Raw genomic sequence first — 23401 nt, forward strand, 5'->3', positions numbered from 1 at the left:
TGAAAACAACAGGACACATAGTGGTCTGCCTCTGAATTGAATAGAGGACTTCAAATACAGCTTGTTACTATACACTTGGACACAGTGGAACAGCTTAGCAAGATGCTAGCCCTTTATATACTAGATTTTAAATTACCCCGTAACCTGGCTTAGATTATGGTTGATTCTAAAAGGCATGGGGTGTATAGGTTCTTAACTAGTCTGTAATGTCTGCGATGTGTGCAGAGAGGTAGCTGTGTGTGTGTGTGTGTGTGTGTGTGTGTGTGTGTGTGTGTGTGTGTGTGTGTGTGTGTGTGTGTGTGTGTGTGTGTGTGTTGGTTTGGGGAGCAGAGTTTGAGGGCCGGGGTGGGCGCTGGGGTTACGGGGTAGGTGAGTGAGAGAATAAGCGCGAGGCGGCGGAGCAGCAGAGTGCAACGCTGTCTCTCGCTACTGTCACGTTCTCCCGCTCTGAAGCCATGTGGAATGATATAACATTGACGTCACTGAGCGGTGACGTACGAGAGGGTGACTGCAGAGAGAGAGCGAGGGAGAGAGAGAGAAAAAAATGAGCCTAGTTTTACTTATTGCTTTGTAGAATTTAGTAACTGCCTCATACCACGATGGGGGGTTGGAAGGCTTGAAAAACCAAAGAAAGTGTCCTCAAATGAGGACACTCACATTCTTTAGTCTGCAATCATCTAATTAACAAAAAATAATGAGTTTTTTACAAACATTTTAGAGCTCATCCAAAATATGAATAAAAGAATGACCAATAATTTGGATTATTTGACTTGAGACATGGTATTGTAGAAGTAGTAGTTATATTAAAATGACACCATCATAAAATACTTCAAATTGTGTCTTTATTGTTTTTCAGATGCATGAGTGTATTAAACCAGGGATTTCTTGCGTCAGTTTTTGAAGAGGTGTGTGTGTGTGTGTGTGTGTGTGTGTGTGTGTGTGTGTGTGTGTGTGTGTGTGTGTGTGTGTGTGTGAGTTTGTGTGAGTGAATCTATTATAAAACATTTACATATTAGAGAGACAATATTGAGGAAACTTCAGGTATTTCAATTCATAATTTAAATATGTTTCCTCATTTTAGAAGTACAGTGATCTACTGTTAAGTAAGTATGTAAAAAACAATAAGTACAATTATAATATTGAAAAGAAAAAAAAATACAGTATTTTTTATGTGGTCATTGTAGTGCTTTTGTGTGGTGACCATAATTTACCTTAAATATAAATTCACATTGTCAGTCAATCACACAATCAGTAGTTTTTGATGGTTAAGCTCTGATTGCTGTCGGGTAAACTTGAGATGTACTGAACATATGGAGACTATTAGATGTAGGTGTAGATCACTGATGTTTTTTTTGTTTTTTTTTGAAGGGGGTGTGTACAGTGGTAATAGTTTGACGCACTTTGTGTATGCAAATCCACTGTTTTAACTGTAGTATGCATTGTTGCCATGTTTTACACACCTTACATTTTGTCCCCTTTGTGAAATATCATAGATTCCTTGTGGGGTTTGCATTCTGTAGACATAGCCTACATTTGAAAGAAAAAAACTAGAAAATAATATCTTTGAGTAATTTCTTACATAATTTATAATAATAGCCAGTTTGAAGTTGTGTATATTCCCATAGCTCATTATGTATAGTTTTCTTAACGCAGCATTGGATGTGGATGTAAGCATTATTTTCTTTTAATGGAAAAAAATATCACGCTTGCATATTACATTATTTTCACATTATTTTCAGTTTTAGAGTACTTGGGCCTGAGGATCTATTGTTACTACTTAATGAATGAAACTGTTTAAATGTCATGACTCTCCATCCATTTCCAAATTAAGTACTTTTTGCAGCAATTCATAAATATGTCCAGACACTAGACGCCTTTTCCCATTTCCTTTTTAGGTAATATGCGTGCCTTTTCGTGTCTCTGTGTGCCTCTTTCATGCTGTTGTTTAGCTGGGTTGGGGAAGGGAAAGGGTTAAGCCTGCTGTGCAGCTTGTCGGCCTGACTGTCTGTGTGTGTGTGTGCGTGTGTGTGCCTGTGTGTGTGTGTGTGTGCGCCTGTGTGTGTGTGTGTGTGTGTGAGCTGAAACAGGATGCAGTGGCTGTATTGTGAGCCTGCCACTGTGAGTGCAAACAGATGAGAAAATGCAGGAGAGCGGGTACTCCAAAACTCTGTCGCCTTGGAAACCGCTTGCGTCATGATCGCCGGCAATTAGCTTGCTCTGTGTAGTGCTCAGGGTAGCTCTGCCTCGGGTAAAGCTAATGGCTGTTGTTGCTGACAGCGAAGAGGGGTACTGTATCACAACGGACAGAGCTGCCTCTCACCATTCCTTTTCACTTTTCTGTCTGTCTGCAGTCAGTACATTAAGGAGTCAATCATTCCATCCTCATACACAAATCATTTTTTATGCTGAATTTTTTTTAGTACAGTATACAAAAAAAATCAGTATTATTGTTGGGCCTGTGTGTCCTACATGTTTATGTTTGTTCTTTGCAAAGAAAAATAATTAGATATTTTTGTGCTTAATGCACATGCCCCAAACCATGCATGGGTAAGATGTCCTATTTCCTTTTTATATATGACATGTCCGTTGGAGTGTTATTGTCGTCTGCCCTCGTCATATTCCGCATAGAGGGCCATTTTCTCTCCATGATACTGGTTGCTTTCCTATGTGAGCTATGCATTTGAGAGTTACTTCTATAACTTACGCATTTCAGAGCTCTGTTGCAACCATGTGCTTGCTGAGAATTTCCTGATTGTGCTAGGGCAGGGAGAGAGAATGAGCGAGAGAATAAGGGAGAGAGAGAAAAAAAGAGAGAGTTTAATCTTCAATAAACGAGAAAGCCGTTTTGCCTCGGAACAGCTGCACATCCCCAGCCCCCTGTCTCATATTAGTGTCACAATCGCCACTCCTCTCTCATTCGTGTAAGTGGATCTGGGATTTTCTGCATGGTTTATCTCCAAAGCTTGATTGCACCATAAGGCTCCCTCCAGTTCAAACATTTAAGGTGGCCTAGTAGCTTTTAAGTCCATGAGGAGGTCATTGAACCTTGCATGTGTCCACTGCCCCACACACACACACACTTACTCATACACACAAGGGAAGGGAAAAAAGTTGTTTGTTCAGCACAGGGACTGGTTGGTTGGTTTGTGGGGAGGGTGAGTGAGGTGGTTGGGGTGGAGGTAAAGAGGGTGTGGGTAGAGGGCACATGGTGGAGTAAGTGGGGATGAGGGCTGCGTGCGACTTAGGTGGGAGGTCAGGGGTGAGTTAGCGCAGCGGGGGCTGGCCGTCTACATCCTTTATTTACACTGGCGTGTGCACGCCGCGTTAGGCTATGTGCTCGACCGACCGCGGAGCTTTAGGTGCTCATGTGTTAATTCAGCTAAGATCTGATAATCTTTGCTGTGAAAATAACTGCTGAGTGTGTGTATTCTGTTTCAAAAGCAGTTTCTTACTGTCCAACTCTTGTCAATTTGATGAGAGAGCAAGAGAGAGGGGGGAAAGAGACATTTTATTTTACTTTTTTTTAAATGCAGTGTTATTTTTTCGTCAGCATCCAGGAATTCCTTTTGAAAATATGTTCAGAACTTACAGAGAAAATGTTGAAACTCTTGGCTAAGCTTATACTTTCTTTGTCTTTCCTTACTCTGTTTCTCTCTCTCTCTCTCTCTCTCTCTCTCTCTCTCCCTCCCTCAATTGAAAACAGTGTCAGCACTGCCGCTCTTACACCAAAAGGCCGTTGCTAGGTGACTGCTGACGTCAGTGGTGGCTACAGAGGAAGGTTTGTGTGTTTAGCAGCTGAGGGCAAATCCAGCTGAAAAGGGCAAAACTATGAAGCGCTGTTAGTCACTCGCTGCTGTGAAAACCTGGACTCCACTGTCCAAGGAGAGCTGCTCCTTGAGGTAACGGTGGAAAAAAAATTCGAGAAAAATATGTGCACTCCCTTGTTCGCCCTCTCGCTCGCCACTATTGAACAAACACAAAAGCTTTTACATTTCTCTGAACTGTTCTCCCCATCAGCCTTGCCAACTGCACTACGCACGTCGCATTCACACGCACGCACGCGCCAACACCCCCACCTCCCCCATCCCCCCCAGCCTCTCTCCCTGTCGGTCTCTCACTGCCCCCTGCCCCTTCCTGAAACCTGGGATCTGATGTCATAAGTGAGATTTTGCCCAGGGGGGCGGTTTGGAGGTTGGGAGGTTGGGGGGAGGGCAGGGGTGGAATCAATCTCTGGCGTCTGAGGAAGGCCCCCGTGCCGGCCAAAGTGCTATCCCGTCTGACTGAGGTTGCATTAGACTCCCAGCCACCGTCTGGCGGCCAGTGTAATCCACTCTGGAACCTGCCTTTCTTGCTCTCTCTCTTTTCCTCCCATTCATCCCTCTTTCTCACGCTCTGTGTGTGTCATTCCTCTTCCCTGTTTTTTCAGATGCCTTATACTTTTTATCTATGTTACTGGAAGTTAATATATTTTACCCTTTTGCTTAATTGATTTGTCATTTAATTTGACTTTTTTAATTTCTTGTGACTGAAAAAGTATATCCAAAATATTGTCTGAATGACAAAATTACAAATAAATTACCTGCAAATAGTTTGTCATCCTGGTTCTTCTGTGCTGTAAGTCCATAGCTAAGTGTAATTTCTGTAGCAGGATATGGTTGTTGTGGAGTGTTTATTAAATTGATTGGGCAGATATGTATGTATTACTCACCCCATGTGTCTCTGTGGCTGACTGGCTGTGCTTGTAATGCAGGACATACCAGAGAGAGGGGGGGGCAAGTGCTCTCCTGGCTAAAGAGGCCCAGCTTGTTTGATTTATTTGTGAGTCAGTTATGGTTTAGTTTAGTCTTCGGCCCTTCTGTCTGTTTACTGCGCTGGGTGTCCCCAGTCTACAGTCTGCACATCAGACACACACATACACACACACACACACACACACACACAAACACACTCACAACTCTTAACACATACATGCTTTGAAAAAGAGACAGAGGCATTCGGCCTTGTTGTAAATAAGATGGCATTAAAAAAAACGTTACAGCAGCAAAGCCAACTATTTGTCTCAGTAGAGTTTGTTTGCACCAGGTGTGGATCTATGTGTCATGTGACTTGTCTTGCATAGCATATCAAATGTATATGTTTTTGAGTTTCATTTGATGGTGTGCACAGGAAAGTTAAGAATGACGTGTTGTGTCATAGATAACATGTGGCCCTCTTAAGCCTCCCAGTGCCTTAATGAGGACAGAGATAGGCAGCCGCAGGAGTCACATGCTAACAGCCCCCTACTCCTCTACCCCTGCTCACTCACTCCCTCACTCCCTCACTTAGGGCTCACTGTGTTCTAGATGGAAATCAGAAAGCATGGCCCACCCAAACGGTCACGTATAGAGATGCACACCAACTCCCTCCTGGGTCCAAAGACGGCTGCGCTACGCTCCCATTCCCCAGTCAGTCATTAGCAGCCTTGCCCGTTTGGTCCAAACCAAAGTTGCCCCCTGAACAGAGTTGAGTGGAACAGTGGTGATTGTTTGTGATGTTGGCAGTGGAGGTCAAGGGCACCTGTGAGAACTTATGAAAAACAGTTGGAGTGGATGAGGGTTGGTGTTTGTTTTTGGTCTTAAAACCCCATAGAAACCCCACTCTAAAACCAAGCGCTAGGTGCTGAAATGCTGTTGAGGAAGGCTGTGGATGGGTTTTGTTTTCCTTTGTTTGCAGTACCACATGGAGAATGATGACGTGTGTGTGTGTGTGTGTGTGTGTGTGTGTGTGTGTGTGTGTGTGTGTGTGTGTGTGTGTGTGTGTGTGTGTGTGTGTGTGTGTGTGTGTGTGTGTGTGTGTGTGTGTGTGTGTGTGTGCGTGTGTGTGTGCGCGTGTGCGTGCGCGCGTGTGCTTGTTTGGGGTCGGGGGAGGTACCATAGCGGCCAGACCTTGCCTGCCATTTGGCCTTGGCCCTTGTTAGCTGTATCACACTGACACATAGGGCCTTTGTCACGGTGGCTGTTTTTGGTCCCTCATGTGATTGGAACTGCATAGTCCTCCTCAAAGACTAACGGCAAAACACGCTGTCCAGCTCTACTGCGGGCGGACTGGCCAGTTTTAACCATACCAGACAGTGTAGTGTTTCCCAGGAGCTCTAGGCCATGTCAGCCCACCAGTCATGTTGCTCTCCGGCCACATGGTTAACCTACACATGTGTTGTCATGTGCTGTTCCCCCTCCTCTAGACACAGCCTGTGTTTTAGGTTAAATAGACGAGTCTGTTTAGGTGAGGTCAAGAGCCTTAATAGGACTGCTATGGCAAACCCTAAAGCTAAGAAGAAGTACTACTTCTGTACTAACGCTGTTTTACACGTTCACCAAATGGCCTTGGTGTTAAGTTGTCATGAAACATAAATCACATTTAAGTGTCTCACCTCCATGCACTTCTGAAATGAGTATAAAACTAAAACGGGGGCTGAGCAAAATTACTACCTGTTTTTGTACACCAACTCCTCATGTCTCAAAATGAAAATAGTTTATTTTTTCTCATTCTCTCTCAAGCAACCCACAGGCTTTTTACACAATCAGACCTGTGTCTGTGTTTTAGGTTTATCCCTGTCAGAACCCACGATAAGACTGGTGCCACTTAAAATGATTTAGTTATTACCCGCCGAGGGCTTGTCCTGATGACACGCATTATCTGTGTGCTTGCGGCTCGTCACTTGTCCCCCCAGGACACATTGCCCTCGCTTGTTTTATTTCAATTAGACGTGATTTTTGAAACTGCCCAGTGATAACCGTTGCAAAGAGCCCTTGGGACTGAGTGTAAAGTATTCCTTTGCATTCTTTACATGCCTCCCCCTTAGGGAAAGATGGTGGGTTAGTGCAAATTGACCCCCCCCCACACAAACTACAGAGGATAACTTGTACTCCTCTAAATGGTTGATGGAGGGGAAAATACAAAAGATGATGGACATAGTTTGTTGTCAGCAAATGCCTTGAACACATGTTGTCACTCACTAAGGCATACAAAAGAAGAATGAATCTAGTTTGTGTTTTTGACTGGATTGGCACTTACCCTGAATTTCATGTTGTTCCTGAGTTTGAACAGTAAATGCTTTTGTTACCATAAACAGGACCAAGAACAATAGAGTGCTGATGTTTGTGTGGGGAGGGTCGCTGTAGCCCTGTAGTCAGGCTACACTTTTGCACTGAGGCTAATGGCCTTGTGTCCATGCTCGAGCGATTGATTTGATTTCGTCTCTGAGGAGACATTCAGGCAAGGCTGTGGAAGCTGCTTCTGCTGCTGCTGCTTTTAACTGTGCTCTCCTCGAACCCGGCCCGGCCTCACCAGCGCACTGCTGGATTTCTCCACCATCAGTAATGGAATCTCTTGTTGCCATCACATTCCTGAAATGTGACTTTGGCATCTCCACCCAAGGTATTTTCCCCTTAATCACTGCTGCGCTCGCACACACACACACACACACTTGTGTGTGTTAAGTTTCTTTCTTTTTTTTCTCTCTTTCTTTTCTTCTTTCTTTCCTGCTCTTTGTGAAACTTTCCTAATCTCTGCGAACAATGACATCAGTGATTTCTAGTCAAAAGAAAATGCAGCCGTTCATGCCATGGGGCATTACAACACACGTGCCATTGTTTTCTTTTGTCAGTACTGAATTTAAAGCTTAACACGTGGCTAGACACCCTGTCACATTGGTGCTTTCTGAAATAATTAAAAAAATTTAATCTTTCTTTCTTTCTTTCTTTCTTTCTTTCTTTCTTTCTTTCTTTCTTTTTGTATTGACTAATGAGATGTATGATCTTTTATTCTGCTGACCAAAATGGCAGGACCTTGTTGCCTGTGTGGACTGCCTCAGATCCTCTGTGGTTCCTGCGAATGGTCAGAGGGATCGAGACGTGCGTGGAGAGAAGGAAATGTCAGCTTAAATGGCTGACGTGAGTGGGACCTAAATGTCACTCCTAATTGTATTTTCCTGATTACAGTTTTTGCTATCGCAATCTTCGGCAGGGATTTCCCTCTGTGGTTCAGGACCACTGAGTGCTGTGGGACTGTGTGTGGATGGGAATGCTGAAAAAGGCATTTTTGTGCAACTGGTAAAGTGTGTGTTTTGTGGGTTACTCTTTTTCCTTCTCTTCTCATGTTTCTGTCGAGCAGTCAGCGTCATTCAGGCATGCTTGGTGCATAGCCTGTATTTAATGAACATTTCCATGGCTATCTTATCATTTGTCTGCGCATGCTGGATGCATGTCATGCAGTGTGAAGCGTCCAAATGCACTCCAGTAAAAGCTCCTCCAGTGTGTTAACATGCTGTGAAGGGTGTTCAGGAGTGTGCCCATTTCTTTAGCACCAAACTGCATGTGGTGGAGCATCAAGAGATTGTGGCCATATTAGAGAGCAAATGAGTTTCTCAAATCCACTAAACAGCCACATACAAATAGTTGTGTCAAGTTGCTTTTTACCACTGCCAGCTTTGTTTAGTTCAACGCTCTTCTTTAATCTGTTCCTCATTTGCTCTTTAAGAGGCCCACACAAGGCTGTCATCTTGACAGTCTTGTTTTGAACGACTACACTGGCTTAAGATGTTTTTGAATATGACTCTTTTTAAAGTGGCGTTGTGAAATTGCTGAATCCATTGTTATTATAAAATGTCCTTGGATCGAATGGTCATTAAATGGTGTTAAAATGGCAGATTGTGAGTAAAATCAGCATAAAATCAGGTCGCATGACAATCACATAAACCGCTTCACTGGGGCTGTAAATGTGATTCTTGCTTCTTGATTCTCAACTCCCAGGCTTCTGTTGGTGGGTGCTGGCTGTTGCCCTCCGTTCCCATTTTGCGATGGAGATGTGATTTGGACGGGTTCTGACTGTTCTCTGGCAACCCCTGGACTCCCCATCTCTCTCTGTGCAGGCCTCTCAGCAGCTCGTCCACCCTCCAGGGCCTCTGTTCTGCAATAAGGTTTTATTTCAAGTCAAGTCAAGTCAAGTCAAGTTTATTTATATAGCACATTTCATACACAGAGGTCATTCAATGTGCTTTACATAAACAAAACCAAACGATAATAACAAATAAAAGCATAGAAGGGCAATATAGTCAAAGAATAGTTAAAAGGTAAAGATCATAATAAAAAGAAAACATAAAACACAAGGTAAAATCATTTAAAAATAAAGAATAATTAGTAAGCAAAAACAAAGGCAAAAGTAGTAAAAAAAGTAATAAAAGACAAAGTAGAATAATTATCGAGGCAGATTCAGAATTTGTAACTTCGCACAGTTAGCAGAAAGCCGTCTGAGAACAGTTTGGTCTTAAGTCTAGATTTAAAACTGGCTACAGTTGGGGCCTTTTAATGTCATCCGAAAGTTGGTTCCACAGCTGAGCCGCATAGCAGCTAAAAGCTGCTTCACCATGTTTAGTTCTAACTGTAGGTTTTACTAGCAGGTTTTTCACCTGGGACCTGAGAGGGGCGAGAAGGTGTGTACTGCTGAAGCATGTCTGACAAGTATTTAGGTCCTGCTCCATTTACTGATTTATAAACAAGCAATAGTGCTTTAAAGTCAATTCTGTGACTTACTGGAAGCCAGTGCAAGGACTTAAGAATTGGAATAATGTGGTCAGTTCTTTTAGTTTTTGTTAGAGTCCTAGCTGCTGCATTTTGTATCAACTGAAGCTGTTTAATAGTCTTTTTAGGAAGGCCTGTGAACAGTCCATTGCAGTAATCAACCCTGCTGGAGATAAATGCATGAATGAGTTTTTCTAAGTCATGTTTTGACATCAGCCCTCTGAGTTTGACAATATTTTTGAGGTGGTAAAAAGCTGATTTAGTTATCGCTTTCATGTGGCTGTTGAAATTTAGATCACTGTCAATTAATACACCAAGGTTTTTAACAGTATCCTTTGCCTTCAACCCTTTTGTGTCAAGGAGAGTGGCAACCCTAAGTCTTTCCTCATTTTTACCAAATATAATTACTTCAGTTTTTTCTTTGTTCAGCTGAAGAAAATTTTGAGACATCCAGGTGTTGATTTGTTCTATACACTGACACATAGATTCAAGAGGACCATAGTTGTTTGGTGATAGAGCTAAGTAAATTTTTGTGTCATCTGCATAGCTATGATATGAAATCAAATTATTTTGAATGATTTGTCCAAGTGGGAGCATATAGAGGTTGAATAATAGTGGCCCCAAGATCGACCCCTGGGGAACACCACAGGTCAAGGACGTTGGTGTTGAGGCACAGTTTTCGATGGCAACAAAGCTCCTTTCTTGTAGATATGATTTTAGCCAGCTGATAACTATGCCTGTAAATCCAACCCAGTGTTCTAGTCTGTGTAGTAAAATATTGTGATCAACAGTGTCAAATGCTGCACTAAGGTCCAGTAGCACTAGGACTGATGTTTTACCTGAATCTGTGTTGAGGCCCCTGTTCTTCCACCGTTGTTTAGAGAGATCTCCATTGTGTGCGCGTTCATGTTGTTTTAGGTTTAAGCCACTGCTGTAGCCCGGCCTCTGCCCTGGGAATTAAACAATTTGCATGTTACTTTGAGATTATCACTGTTGCCATCAGCCAGTGGGTCTTAGACTTGGCTTGCCTTGGTATTTTGCTGTATACATGGCTGTAGCCTTCCGTGGGCTGCTGAGGGCTAGACTGTATCGCTGGCTCCCGTGTAGTCTTAAGAAGCAGGCTGCAATGAACTGAGAGTCTGAGAGTCAGCGATGGCCGAAGCAGGCCTCAGAGTGACCTTGTGCGATGCTTTGGATCTAATTTGGTGCCAGACTTCTCAGACTGTTTAATGCCACATAAAATCTCAGATTCTTATTTTTGGTATTTGGTAACACATGATATCTAACCCTATGCTTGCGTAAAACACATGACTAATTGTCAAAAGATTGTTGGATAAGTGGCGATTGCAGTTTGTAAATGGCAAATTTACAAGCCTTGACTGGATGGGAAAGGTAAATGAGTATAGATTCCATGAACACAGGTCAATCAGTAGACAGCTGCTGGGGAGGTCTGTAGCTAGAACATCAGGGCTTTTCATGACCTTGACACAATATAATGTCCTAATAAAATGTATGATCTCAAGGAACTCTGTCTAAGTAGGGGACTAAACTTGATATTCTTGCAGGAGCATAGTCACGCCACACAACCGCCACGGCCTCTGTTAATGGCCCACAAGCATGCGTAAGAATGAAGTACATTCCTCTCAATCCAGCAGTTCCATGGTTCCATTTTCTTCACTACTCAACAGTGGGTGGTTATTTCACATGAGGATTTGTTTTATGATGCTCGTGTCTCAAGCCTCTGCCTGTCTGAAGGCTAAACCTTGCGGAGGAGCCTTAATTGGAGTTTGTTTTCGACGTTGGGCTCCGGGTTGCCTATTCAAAGCCGACCTTAACGAAGTGCAGTTAATGCAGGGGCTTGCAAAGTGCAGCGCACAGCGGCGTTTGCAGCCAGTGACAGCTGTGATAACTGTGTAAGGGAACGTGCCTGGGGCCGGAGTCAGCCACTTGTTTGTAAATGATTTACTTGTCAACAGGCGATTTCTCAGGGGGTGCCGGCGTGATAGATGGCAGCCTTCGCTCGCTGGCACGGCGGGCACCGTTCACATGCTTGTTATTGGTCGGTGTTCCAGGGCTCCGCCGTGCGGGGCGGCTCTGTTTATGTGAACAGTATGCACTGATTCCACGATAAAGCCAGATGTTCCCTTACAAGGCCTCCAGCTCTCGCGATCTGGCAGCCATGTCCATATCAGGTAGCCTTCCTGTTGGGTGCCACCACCCCCTCAGTGGTGGTGTTGGAGAGGAGGCCTCCCTGCAGCCGTCTCTGCTGTTTGACCTGTCTTCATGAAATCTACACTCATTTATCTTCCCCATCCAGCCAAGGCTAAGGCTACGGGAGCCAGGCTAATTTCTCATTTACAAACGGCAGTAGCCACTTATGCAACAGGCTTTTGTCAACAAGCTAGCCTGTGTGTATGGTGTAAGGATCTCATGGTTAGGGGTCATGTTTTCCAAATAACAAAAATCAACATCAAAGATTGTGTGTGGCATTTTAGCAGTGCGTAACAGAAGTTGGAGAGGAACACATGTTCGAGCTTCAGAACATCATTCACACGGTAATTGCAGCATAAACGTCAGTCTGTGGGGAAATACAATTTATTAGGTTTCCCTGAGACACCAGCAGAAAATATATAACTACTTCCTGATAAGGGGCAATAGGGCAGTCTTATACCCTAGATGTTTAGATCCTCAGAGGACAACTATGACCTTAGTTCGTCCTGATAGTAAGTTTTTCAGTGTAGAGTAGATCAAGTCAAAGTGTTGATTAACAAACACTGATTATAAGACTTTTCCAAAGTTGATAGATGAAAGAAGAAATTTGAAATGTAAAAAGGAGAACCTAGCCTGCGTCATGAAGAGATAAGCTGTTTGTCAGCAGCACATGGGCCCTTTCCACCCCACTTGAATTGCCTACGTATACATTATCTGCCTGATACATGCATCAATATTTTGTCTACGCCGTGAGGTCACTGGTCAGGGAACAAGCCCACAGAATGATTACAAATGCGAAAAGTACTGTAAAATTCTCCGGACCCATTCTTAACAAGCAGATAGGCAGATGAAAGCAAGGCCCCGGGGGCTTACTGACAAGGACGAGTCAAGGTATTTTGTGTTGTTATGGCACCTGGCTGATCCTCTGCACAGTTCCCAGATTCAGCTGAGCAGTGCAGAGGTCCAGGTCAACAAGGGATATGGATCACAGGGGGGAAATTCACCTGTGCTAAAAGCACCAGGCTTGGAACTATTTATGGGGCCATGGTTTACTAAGTACATTGCAGTAAACTCTAGATCAAACTCCTCCTTGCAAAACCCATCCCTTTTTCCATTTAAAACCATGACTTGCTAACTCTGTTTGTTACTGATTAATATTGACCTTGATGGGTAGACCCTTTTAAAGATTGTATAAAAATGTGTCTTCTTGTAGAACTGCAGAGCTTGAAATTTCAGTGTTAAGGTCTTATTAATACAGCTTGCAACTATGCAGTAACTATGCGTAAGAGTGGTCAGTGGATTTAAGCATGCAAAATAATGATCACTTCAGTTCACTTAAACCGTTTCCATGTGGTCGAAACAAAGGGCCTTTTTTCCATGTGTGTGGTAGCTAGCCATAACTGCTCAAAAATCCCTTTCTCTGGCATTGTTTCAAGGCATGGGTGAGCTCTGGGTATATGCATGGTCTTTATCACCAGGCAGAAGAACCCATTTGCAGCACACTAAGTAATGAAATTAAAGTTAAAGCATGGAGTGAAGGCTTTTATGTGACATCGTCCAAACAAAACACAATTTTCATAGATACACAAATTTAACCACAAATGGTTTGCTTTAAACCTTGGTTTGTTATACATTCTTGAGTAGCTTTCATATGTACATGTGTTTTCTTAAATACACCCATGCATGGCAAAGTGGTTGCCACTCAAAAATACTGTAAACATTAAGTTACAGCCATTTTTCACATCTTGCCCTTGTGTTTCTTACAAACCATAATAATTACAGTAAGCTTGAGAGCTTGGAGCCAAGCTTGTAACCAAGCTAAGTAGTGTTGTGAGTTGAGCCCTCTGTACCACAGTTAAAATGTTCAGCTACACTACATGCTTAACACAGGCACATTAACATTCATTCCAGTGTTGAAGCTGTTTTCAATAAGGTGATATACCTTAGTGCATGTTCAATTGGATTGGACCTCAACAAGTTCTAAACTGGTTGATGGAAAGAATGAGAGGTTGTCTCCTGTTGTGGCTTTTAGAAGTTCTTCTCTGTTATTTGAAGATAGTTTGTAAAAGTGAGTCATCTTGTCACACCAGCGTGTCAGAGCGTCTGGTAGATTCTTTGCTCAACACAGAACACCTGGAAAAGGAAAAAAACATGTCTTCCAATTACTTCCTCCAATGCTCAAATACATATACAAAATAATAATTAAAAAGCCAACAGTTTCAGTTTTATTTGTAACCCAGATTTTTTTTTTTATTTGCATCTTCTCTGGCTGTGTTGCTACACTTTGTTTTTAGTTTGCAGCAGGGACTGTTTTTGAGCCTAGTGTGGCGAAGCGCTGCCGAGTGGAAATGGACCGTTTGAGTCTGAAACATGCCATTGTGGGAAAAAGTTCATCATTGACGCAATAGTGTTGACCTTCCTCTGCTTGTGGCATTTTTGTTGTTCCTGCAAACACGTGTTTGTCATTATGCAAGCTCCTCTCGGTCAGGCACACGGCCAGCTCCAGAAAACTCCAAGAATGAGCCGGAGACTGACAGGCCTGGCTGGAGATTTTCTCCTCTAAGTAAGCTCCGCATTCCTGTCTCAAAGCAGATTTTCTTTGTGGTAATTTGACGCTGTTCATTTCACACAAGAACCACAGATTGCTGTTTTTGTTTTTGTCTTGTTCTTTTCTCTCCGGTCTTCTCTCTCTCCTCAAGGTCAACAGTCGTTGGCCTATGCACTGCACTTAGAGGCATACACCAAAATACATGTACTTGAGGAACTTGAACAATGAGCTAGGGAATTTTTTATTTCAATGCTTTGCCCCCATGCACATCCCACACCCATTCAAAAAAGTATTTCATGTGTAACTGCGGGCATTGTAATATTGGTTTTAAAAACAATGATTGTCTTTTTAGGGTGGTGGCAGCAAACAAGTCAGCAAGTTATATGCTATGGTGTTTATTTGCATGTGGAAAATCAGCTGACGTGTTTGTGTTAAAAACAGAGTAGTTCCTGCATCATATAAATCAAAATCTTTAATGTGTCTGCCAGTACTAATCCTGCTGAATTTCTGCTCATGGCTCGCTCCCCTTTACCAGACTTGGTTCACACGTTTGTTCATTCTGAAATCTAGAAAATGATGAGTTGTGTAGAATTGAGTGTACAGAACAACATTACTGTAATTTACAGTAAACAACTATTAGCCACGGCTTATACATTGATTTTGCAAAATTTCTTCAGCTATGAGGTTAATACACGGAGGCAGTTAATATGGTATTAATATGGTTTTGTTTCTTTTAACTTGTATAAAACACTGTCCTGCGGCTTATACACAATGCGGCTAATCCCCAGGAAATGAATGACTATAGCGAGAGGATGTAATGGCAGTGAAGTGCAGATCGTGAGACTGTTGTGTATCTCCTTTTTCTTACGTGTCCTCCATCATTTGAATTAGAAGTCATTTATTACGTAATGATTATGAAATTGTTTTGACATGGTGTGAATGATGGTGGGATTGTGTTCATCTGCATCAGTAGGTGTCATTATGAAACTCCGAGAACACTGCTGTACTGCTGAGTTGTTTAGTGAGGCAAAGTGAGAGCCAGGAAAACCAGTCTAGTCCCCACATGGGTGAAATAGCACAGATATTATTGACACAGTGTGCCATCAGTCCGTTTGATTTGGTGTGATGGAGTGTGAGATAAGGAGCGGGTATGGACGGTGAGAGGAGGGGAGAAGAAGTGCCACCATCCTTTCTTTCTTTGCATGTTCCACTGCCGTCATAAACCAGCGCATGCATGTCTGTGTAGCCCGCCAGGCCAGCGGCTTTGAGAAGTCAAATAATGGCGGGCAGAGGAAAACAAAGCAGCCGCACCAGGGGAAGGGTTGAGAGCCGGGGCTTCACAACAGAACCACGGCACAACACTTTCAGCTCAGATTTACTGCTTGACTGGGCAGCCCTCCGCTTGCCGGCAGCTGCTGCACACACACACACACACACACACACACACACACACACACACACACACATCATTCGCTCGCTCGCGTGCATCCCCTGTCCGAGCAGCAGCAGCCTGGACGGGCTCGTCTCTGCTCGGTTTGCCTTGGCTGGCCCGTCCTAGCCTGGCCTCCTGTGGTCTCAAATCCAGCTGTGTGTGTGTGTGTGTGTGTGTGTGTGTGTGTGTGTGTGTGTGTGTGTGTGTGTGTGTGTGTGTGTGTGTGCTGTTGGGTCTGGCCTCGGCAGAGGGAGGCCCTCGGACTGTGGCGGCGGCTCCGTCCTTGGCTCCATGAGTGGGGTCGTGACCCTGGGGGTCTGGGAGAAGCCCGTGCAGTTTTGGGAGTCTCTACGGTGTGTGTTAACGAGTGGCCAGCGCAGCCAGTTCTTCGAGACCTGCGTCATGCTGCATCTGTTTGGGTTGGAGGCAGGTGGCCTCGGGGAGCTTGGCTGTAAATTGCACAACCACCCCGCACATGCCTGCTAACCAACTAGAGCTTTACGCTGCCTCCTCCATCACACACACACACACACACACACACACACACACACACACACACACACACACATACACACACACACACACACACACAGGAGGCACATGCACACACAAGACAAGCTCTAGTCGTGCTTGCATGGACTTGCTCACTCACTCTCATATACGCCACCATAAACTTGCAATCATAAATTCCTCCCCCCGCTTTTCCCCCTCCTTGTGTGAGTAAGCCTGCTTGGAAATGTCACACATATTTAGCCAGACACTGTGTAGCTGAGAGCAGTGGTGGTGCAGATGTAGAAGTATTCATTGAATTGCAGAGGGAAGCAGCTCCCCTCCTCTCTCTTTCTCTCTCGCACTCGCGCTCGCCTGCCTTCTCCCCATGATTCTGCTCTCCCCCCGCCGCCTGCCAAGACCCAGAGAAAGAGACCGAGAGAGAGAGACCGAGAGAGAGAGACCGAGAGAGAGAGACCGAGAGAGAGAGACCGAGAGAGACCGAGAGAGAGAGACAGAGAGAGAGAGACAGAGAGAGAGAGAGAGGGAGGGAGCCAGCTGCTTGTGGAGGCCGGCAACCGGCGGTGAGACAGAGGGCAGCCATTGCCTGGCTGGGTGATCTTCCGAGCTCGGTCACACCTGTCCCGGGCGGTGGTCGCCTCTGCAGGCAGCGGCGGGAAACTGTCTGTCCTCTGGGTTTAGCATTAGCACTTGGCTACGGTCTCTCTTTTTTTACGGCATTTAGGGACTTCCCTTAAATGTGTACAGAATCAACCCCCCCTCCCTTCCTCAACCCCCTCCATTCTTCCTGGGTTCCTGACATGGCTCTACCTCAGCTGTCCCAGTGAGGAAGCCCAGCTGGCCGTCATATCAACACACTGAGCCATAGTGCAGAGCAGCAGTCCCTCCTCCTAGTATGGTGAATCATACATACTGTCACTGACCGTGCAGTAACCCCTAACTGATATCCAAACACCAACCGTGATGGCTTAACCAGATGCTGACTGCTGCTAACCGAGGGTGTGTGTCTCTCTTTCTGTGTGTGTGTGTGTGTGTGTGTGTGTGAGAGAGAGAGAGAGAATGTGTGTATGTAGACGTACGTGACGGTTTAGGTCACACGATGGTAAGCCTTTGCTGTGCTTCGCACACAGTGCACAATGGATTTGATAATTTTGTCGTACATTACAGTCATCCTGATTTATGATACAGCTTTTGTCCAGTCTGTAAAATCTAATTATATCACAAATAGAAGTGGCTTAGTTCTCCTATCCATAAAATATGCTGGTGAGATACCACCACCCGGGACAGGTGTGACCGAGCTCGGAAGATCACCCAGCCAGGCAATGGCTGCCCTCTGTCTCTCCGCGAGACAGAGAGCCAGCAGCCAGTTGTTTGTGCCTATATGTTGCAATATTTAATATTACATTTTATGGAATATAGCAAAACATGTAAAATGGTAAAACAATTGTCTATTTATTGGAATAATTACCTTGTTGCCCCTGTACAATACATGTGAGTGTGTTCCTGTTGTAGTCTAGATAATATTGTGAACCACCGAACATAAGAATATTTTCTGAAATCATGATAAAGTGGCCTAAAGTTTAAAAAGCAATTTCTAAACATGCAAGCACAATTTTCGAGGCTCTCTGTGTGGATATTAAAAATTGACATTAAGTCAGCAAGAGTGTGGTATTAGCACAGAGTTTACCTCAGGGCATTCAGGACCTAGTGGACGTGTCGTGTGCGTAACAAAACTTTATGGTGCCACAGCTACTGGAACAGCTAATTGACAAGCCCATAATAATACCAGCTCTGTTATAGCAGTTGCACAGGGCAAGCTTCTGTTCACTTGGCATATTGGGCCTAGCATCACTCGGCGTGGCTTAGCCAGCAGCTATTTTCTGTTTGGCGATAGCAGTGAGTGCTGAGTGAGAGGAGCGGAGCGGAGCCCTGGCTGTTTTGGGCGATCACAGAGCCGTCCCAGAACAACACCTGCAGGGAGAAGTGACAGCTGGGTGTGAAAAGTGCTAGATGATGCTGTTGTGCCCCCCCACCCTACCCTCACTTCTGCCCCCCCTCCACCCCCCGCCCCAGAATTTTCCATGGCCCTGCTATCTTCCCTTGATGACACCCCCACACACACACACAGACTCTGCTCCAATCAATAGCGCCCTGCTCCGCTCTGAACGCTGGGTGACTTCGGAGGGAGACTGAATGGTATGTTCTGTAACAGTGGTATGGTCCAGTGCATAGTCACACCACAGACAGTACATTGTAAGTACATTTGTCCTTCAAAGTTCCCCACTATCTGAACACTCATTTCAACTGTGCCTTTACATGATGGAGTCTTTTGTAATGGGACTTTAAGTGGTGAGGAATGGGCAGGGGCTGTGATAAATATAGTGAGAGGTGATGTTGAGCAGCAGGAAATCATAAACAGGGGATTTCATGAATGAACATCAGGGTTATTTCAGCTTTTTGAAGGTGGACATTTTTTGACTGATGGCTATTAAATGTCATTTACCATTTACCATGTAATCCAACCATTTGTTATCTGAACATGCAGATCCATATTAAAGCCTTTTCCCATTTGAAATGGGATGGGTGACTTGCTTATAAGACTGTTTTTCATGACCCCTTACTTTCTGCCATCAGTTCCCTCACTAGCTGTCTTAAATCAGCGTTCATGGCATTTCACCTCTGTAGTGCTGTTGTCATGTCACTTTTGGCCTCTCTGTTTAGTTTGCCTGTCCTCAATGGCTCTTCAAAGCCGCTCTTCAGGGACTCTCCAGTGCTCTGCAGCTCGTCTGTAGTGTAGTCACAACAAACGTCTCCGCCTTTGGAAGTGGCCTTTGAAACAACTGAAGACGTCAGTGTAAACTCTGGTGGTGGCCATCTCTTCTGCGGAAGCTCTGATGAACGTGCAAATGTTTGTTCCTGACTTTATCAAGCCTAGCTGATTAATCATGGTCTAGTCTCCAAGAGTCTGGACCAGTTGAGCCATTGTGTCCTCTGAGAAACAGGCCGTTGAACAGGGCTATTTGCCAGCCCCAGATAGGCGACAATAAACTTTTTTTTTCTTTCATTAAGATAAGATAATATTAGCAAATGTTTTGACAGCAGTCTGACTGGAAAATGTACACCTTAATTGTCACACGCTTTGCCAAGTGTGTGTTCACGTCCGTATTGAAGCCAATATATGAAATCTACATGATGTGTACATTGAGTGAGGTCCGCATGGGACACTCCTGTGCACTCTGTAGCAATCCCAGAAATCAATACATTCCAGTGCATTATGAGGCTCTGGCAGCTTTTGACCAAAGCACTGTTTATTTAAAGTAGTAGTACAGTGAAATACAATACTGCCATATGTTTGGATTACCAAAAATAGGACCCTTATCTGCTTTTATGTCAGACTGTTCAACCTCTGAAACGCTCCCTTACTTCACCTGAGTAGTGAAGGCCTTATCATGCTGATATATAGCAGAATTACTGTATAATGCTGATAAGCTCATTCTCTTATGTAAGCACACTAGTAATTTACAGGAAAGTATTATAAACCATTAAAAGGAAGATATTGAGCTCCACGTCATAACTACTATCTCGTGACCTAGTATGGAAGAGAAGAGGAAATTATTTGATATTTCTACACTAGCTCTACATTTATTCTTTTAGCTTTTTTATTTTCATATGCCCTGTGTGTATGTCTGTCATTAGAGAAAGTGTGTGTGTGTGTATGTGTGTGCTTAATGTTTTTCCCACTACTCTTGGAGTGGTGATCTTTCTTGGAAAGAGCTGGTGGAGTGGCGGTTGAGCTCATGCTGCAGTTAATGGGGGGAAATGTGTGACGCAGAGAGCGAATGAGTTGGCCTCAGGTTGGTTATGTGTTCAGTGCACGCTGAGGTCAGGTAGCACATATAGGCTGGAGTGTGGTGGTGTAGCGCAAGATTACAGGAAGCCCTGAAATATCGCTCGCTGGTCGATACACATTGAGCCTCTCAAGGTTCGCAAGGCAAGATTACCCTCACTTACTGACTTACTGTCAATGAATTGTCAGAGTCCCCTTTTTCTAAAATCTAGAGCAAACTCAGTTAAGACGCAAACTGCAGTTGATATTACTATATTATAAATATATAAGCCATATGTGCTGCATATATGTGCTGCCATTGTTGTGCGTCCTGAGCGTGTTTTGCAAATAAGGTTTGTTCAGGGGTGTGTGTGTGTGTGTGTGTGTGTGTGTGTGTGTGCCCTGAGACTTACAGGGGTGTTTGGTCATGCATAGAGAGTTCAGATTATGGATACAGTGTCGAGCACTGTTTATGTGGGCATCAGGTGCTGCCCTTATGTGCGCACACACACACACACACACACACACACACATGGGGAGTAGTGCAGCGGTCGAGTTCCTTACACACACACACACACATGGGGAGTAGTGCAGCGGTCGAGTTCCTTACACAGCCGGCAGTGGTATGGTGCACAGCACACGTGAGTCGTCTTTGAAGCTGAGGGCAGTGCCATCCCTCGGACTGCCTCTCTCTTCTCTTCCTTTCTTCCTCTCTTCCTCTAGGCCTATTTCTCTTTGTCTCCCTTGTTCCTCCTCTCCCTCCGCCATGTCCTCCTTTTAAACAAGTTCACTTCCAGTGCATCTCTCTGGCCCCTCTCCCGCCATCGTGTTGCCATGGCTTTTGTATCATTGTTTGCTCGTTCTCTGTTGTGTTGCCATGGCAGTGCTTATTTGCCGTACTAAATGTCTTGCCGCATTTAACAGATGCTGATGACAAATAGCTCCAACGCGCTCTGATCAATGAGACAGAGACACTGGATTGAGTAAGACCTGCTAGCCTACATAATAATTCTCCTAGGTATGCTCTAAAAAAGCCATTTGGCTAATTGGAGCACAGGCCACACGTTTTCCACTGCTTCATGCATTGTGGTTGTGGAGTGTGCTCACAGCCCAGGTGCAGATGACGGGTCCCTCCCAGTGAAGAGGGGGTCTCCATGGGGAGAGGCCTGTGCTCGCCCATGCCTGTCACAAACTTCCAGCACTCCACCCTGTGGCTTAAAGGAGCAAAGCATTTACCCCTGCCGGGTTCAACATGGCAATCGGCTCGACTCTTTTATCAGTTTGAGAAGTCATTTAACTGTAAAGCAAACACCCTCCTTGTAGGTTGTGACATTTTTGTATGTTGACCTTCGAACAGCAGTAACTTTTTGTGTGTCATTTTGTGTTCAACTCGAATGAGATGTGTTTGAACTCAATTGTCATGCATACAAACACACACAGAATAATAAACACACACACTACTACGATCTTAAACAGAGGTAAAAGAATGTGCGCGAATAAGTCTGTTTATCCAGTCAGTGTATGCATTTGATCAAAAAGCACTGTCCCATGAACTAGCGAGCGTTCAGCTATCTTTAGCCCATCGCCGTGGCGTGTGGGACTCTGGTCCTGTCGAGCGGCTTTTTCTGTCTCGAAGATAACGTGGAAATGCAGCGTACTGACGTAGTTTGGTCAAGATAAGATCTGAAAGGCCCATTGTTGACGTTTCATTGTGGTCGTGGTGGTTTGCCCCCCTCTTTTTTTCTTCTCTTCTCTCCTCTCATGTTGTTTTCCTTTCTGCAAGAGGCCTGTGTTGCCACCGCGCGTCAGCTCGCTTCTTTTGCAAGTGTTGCTCGGCTGCTTCCCGTTGCGTAGTGTGTGTGTGTGTGTGTGTGTGTGTGTGTGTGTGTCCCTGCATCGCGTAACAACAATGACACTAATCCTCGTTTGTGTGTGTGTGTGTGTGTGTGTGTGTGTGTGTGTGTGTGTGTGCATGTGCGTCACTTATGTCGCTGTGCATCGTGTGCCCCACATTTAGCCATGCCCGCAGAGGAAGAGCTGCCCCCCTCCCTGTTGTCTTCAGGCTGCCATTGTGTCTGTGGGAGTCCTGGCGTCACCCGACAGATGTAACCTTCAGATTTGCTTCTGGTGTGTGTGTGTCTGGGAAGGGGTGTTGGGAGTCTGTGTGTTTACGTGGGTGGGTGTTAGTGAGTGCGCGTGGGAGGGATGAAAGGGGTGAATGTACTGCACAGTATGAAGTAGCTGCTGAAGTCTCACGTCTAAGACATTGAGGTTGTAGCAGGAGCTTCTCTGTTGCCCGTCTGACTGACCCTGTGCTTGTTCTTTCTTTCAGATGATCCTGTGGGACTGGGATCTGAAGCAATGGTACAAGCCCCAGTATCAGGTGGGTCCTTCTCCTCAGGTCTGCCCATTGTCTTCAGCAGTGTGTGTGTGTGTGTATCTTTAGTTTTCTTGTGCTAGTGGTTTTAAACTGTTGAAACATAGTTTCCCCTGTCTCTCAAGTTGGACTTTTTGTTAACGTTATACATGTAATATGTTTTCCATCTTAGATGTCTAATGTCTAACATTTGAGATACAAGTATGCCTGTATGTCCCAGGCTGTGTCAGCTTTTTATAAATGCCTTGTATACAATGTGTGCGTCTTGTATGTGTGTGTGTGTGTGTGTGTGTGTGTGTGTGTGTGTGTGTGTGTTCACAGTCTGTCACTCTCACAGGAGTCCACGCCACACTGCAGTCATCAGGTGGAACAGCACACTCTGTTCCACTGAGTCACACACACACACACACACGTATTCACACATATTGGTCTTTTTCTTTCTCTCTGTCTCAGACACGCACACAGACACGCACACAGACACACACACACACACATTGGTGTTTCTCTTTTTTTCTTACGCACACACACGCACGCACGCACGCACGCACGCACGCACGCACACACTCACAAGTTCTTTCAAGTTGTGGCTATACTCCTCTCAGGGCCTTTGTAATCTACTTGCTGTTGTGTCCGGTCCACACACACATACACACACACACACTCAGTCTTAGCGACAGGCCCACCCCAGCCGCGTGCCAGGGCCTGTTAGCCCTCCCATCTGCCCGCCACTAATAAATCAGCTTTGCCATGCGCAGGGGGTACAGCGGGCCACACAGTCACCGTCTCCATCAGCAAGCATTACATAAGGCCAGCCCACCCGCCTCACTGGGCACGTTGACGTCACAGCTCAGGGGAAGTGCTCGACGGGCACTTTTTCCCCCCCAGCACCCCCTCTTCTCGCATAGGACAGAGTCATACCACCACTCTCCTTTATTACTTG

At 44.8% G+C, this 23401-nt stretch overlaps 1 protein-coding gene across 1 annotated transcript in view; it reads left to right on the forward strand.

The window, feature by feature from the left end:
- pde3b (phosphodiesterase 3B) overlaps positions 1 to 23401 on the forward strand; it is a 50065-nt gene that overhangs the window by 8668 nt on the left and 17996 nt on the right. Inside the window, exon 2 of the mRNA XM_048262363.1 lies at positions 22417 to 22467. Within this exon, the coding sequence (XP_048118320.1) occupies positions 22417 to 22467 (51 nt within the window). The remainder of the gene's footprint in view (positions 1 to 22416; positions 22468 to 23401) is intronic.

The sequence above is a fragment of the Alosa alosa genome, chromosome 14 (assembly GCF_017589495.1).
Source record: "Alosa alosa isolate M-15738 ecotype Scorff River chromosome 14, AALO_Geno_1.1, whole genome shotgun sequence".
NCBI lineage: Eukaryota > Metazoa > Chordata > Actinopteri > Clupeiformes > Clupeidae > Alosa > Alosa alosa.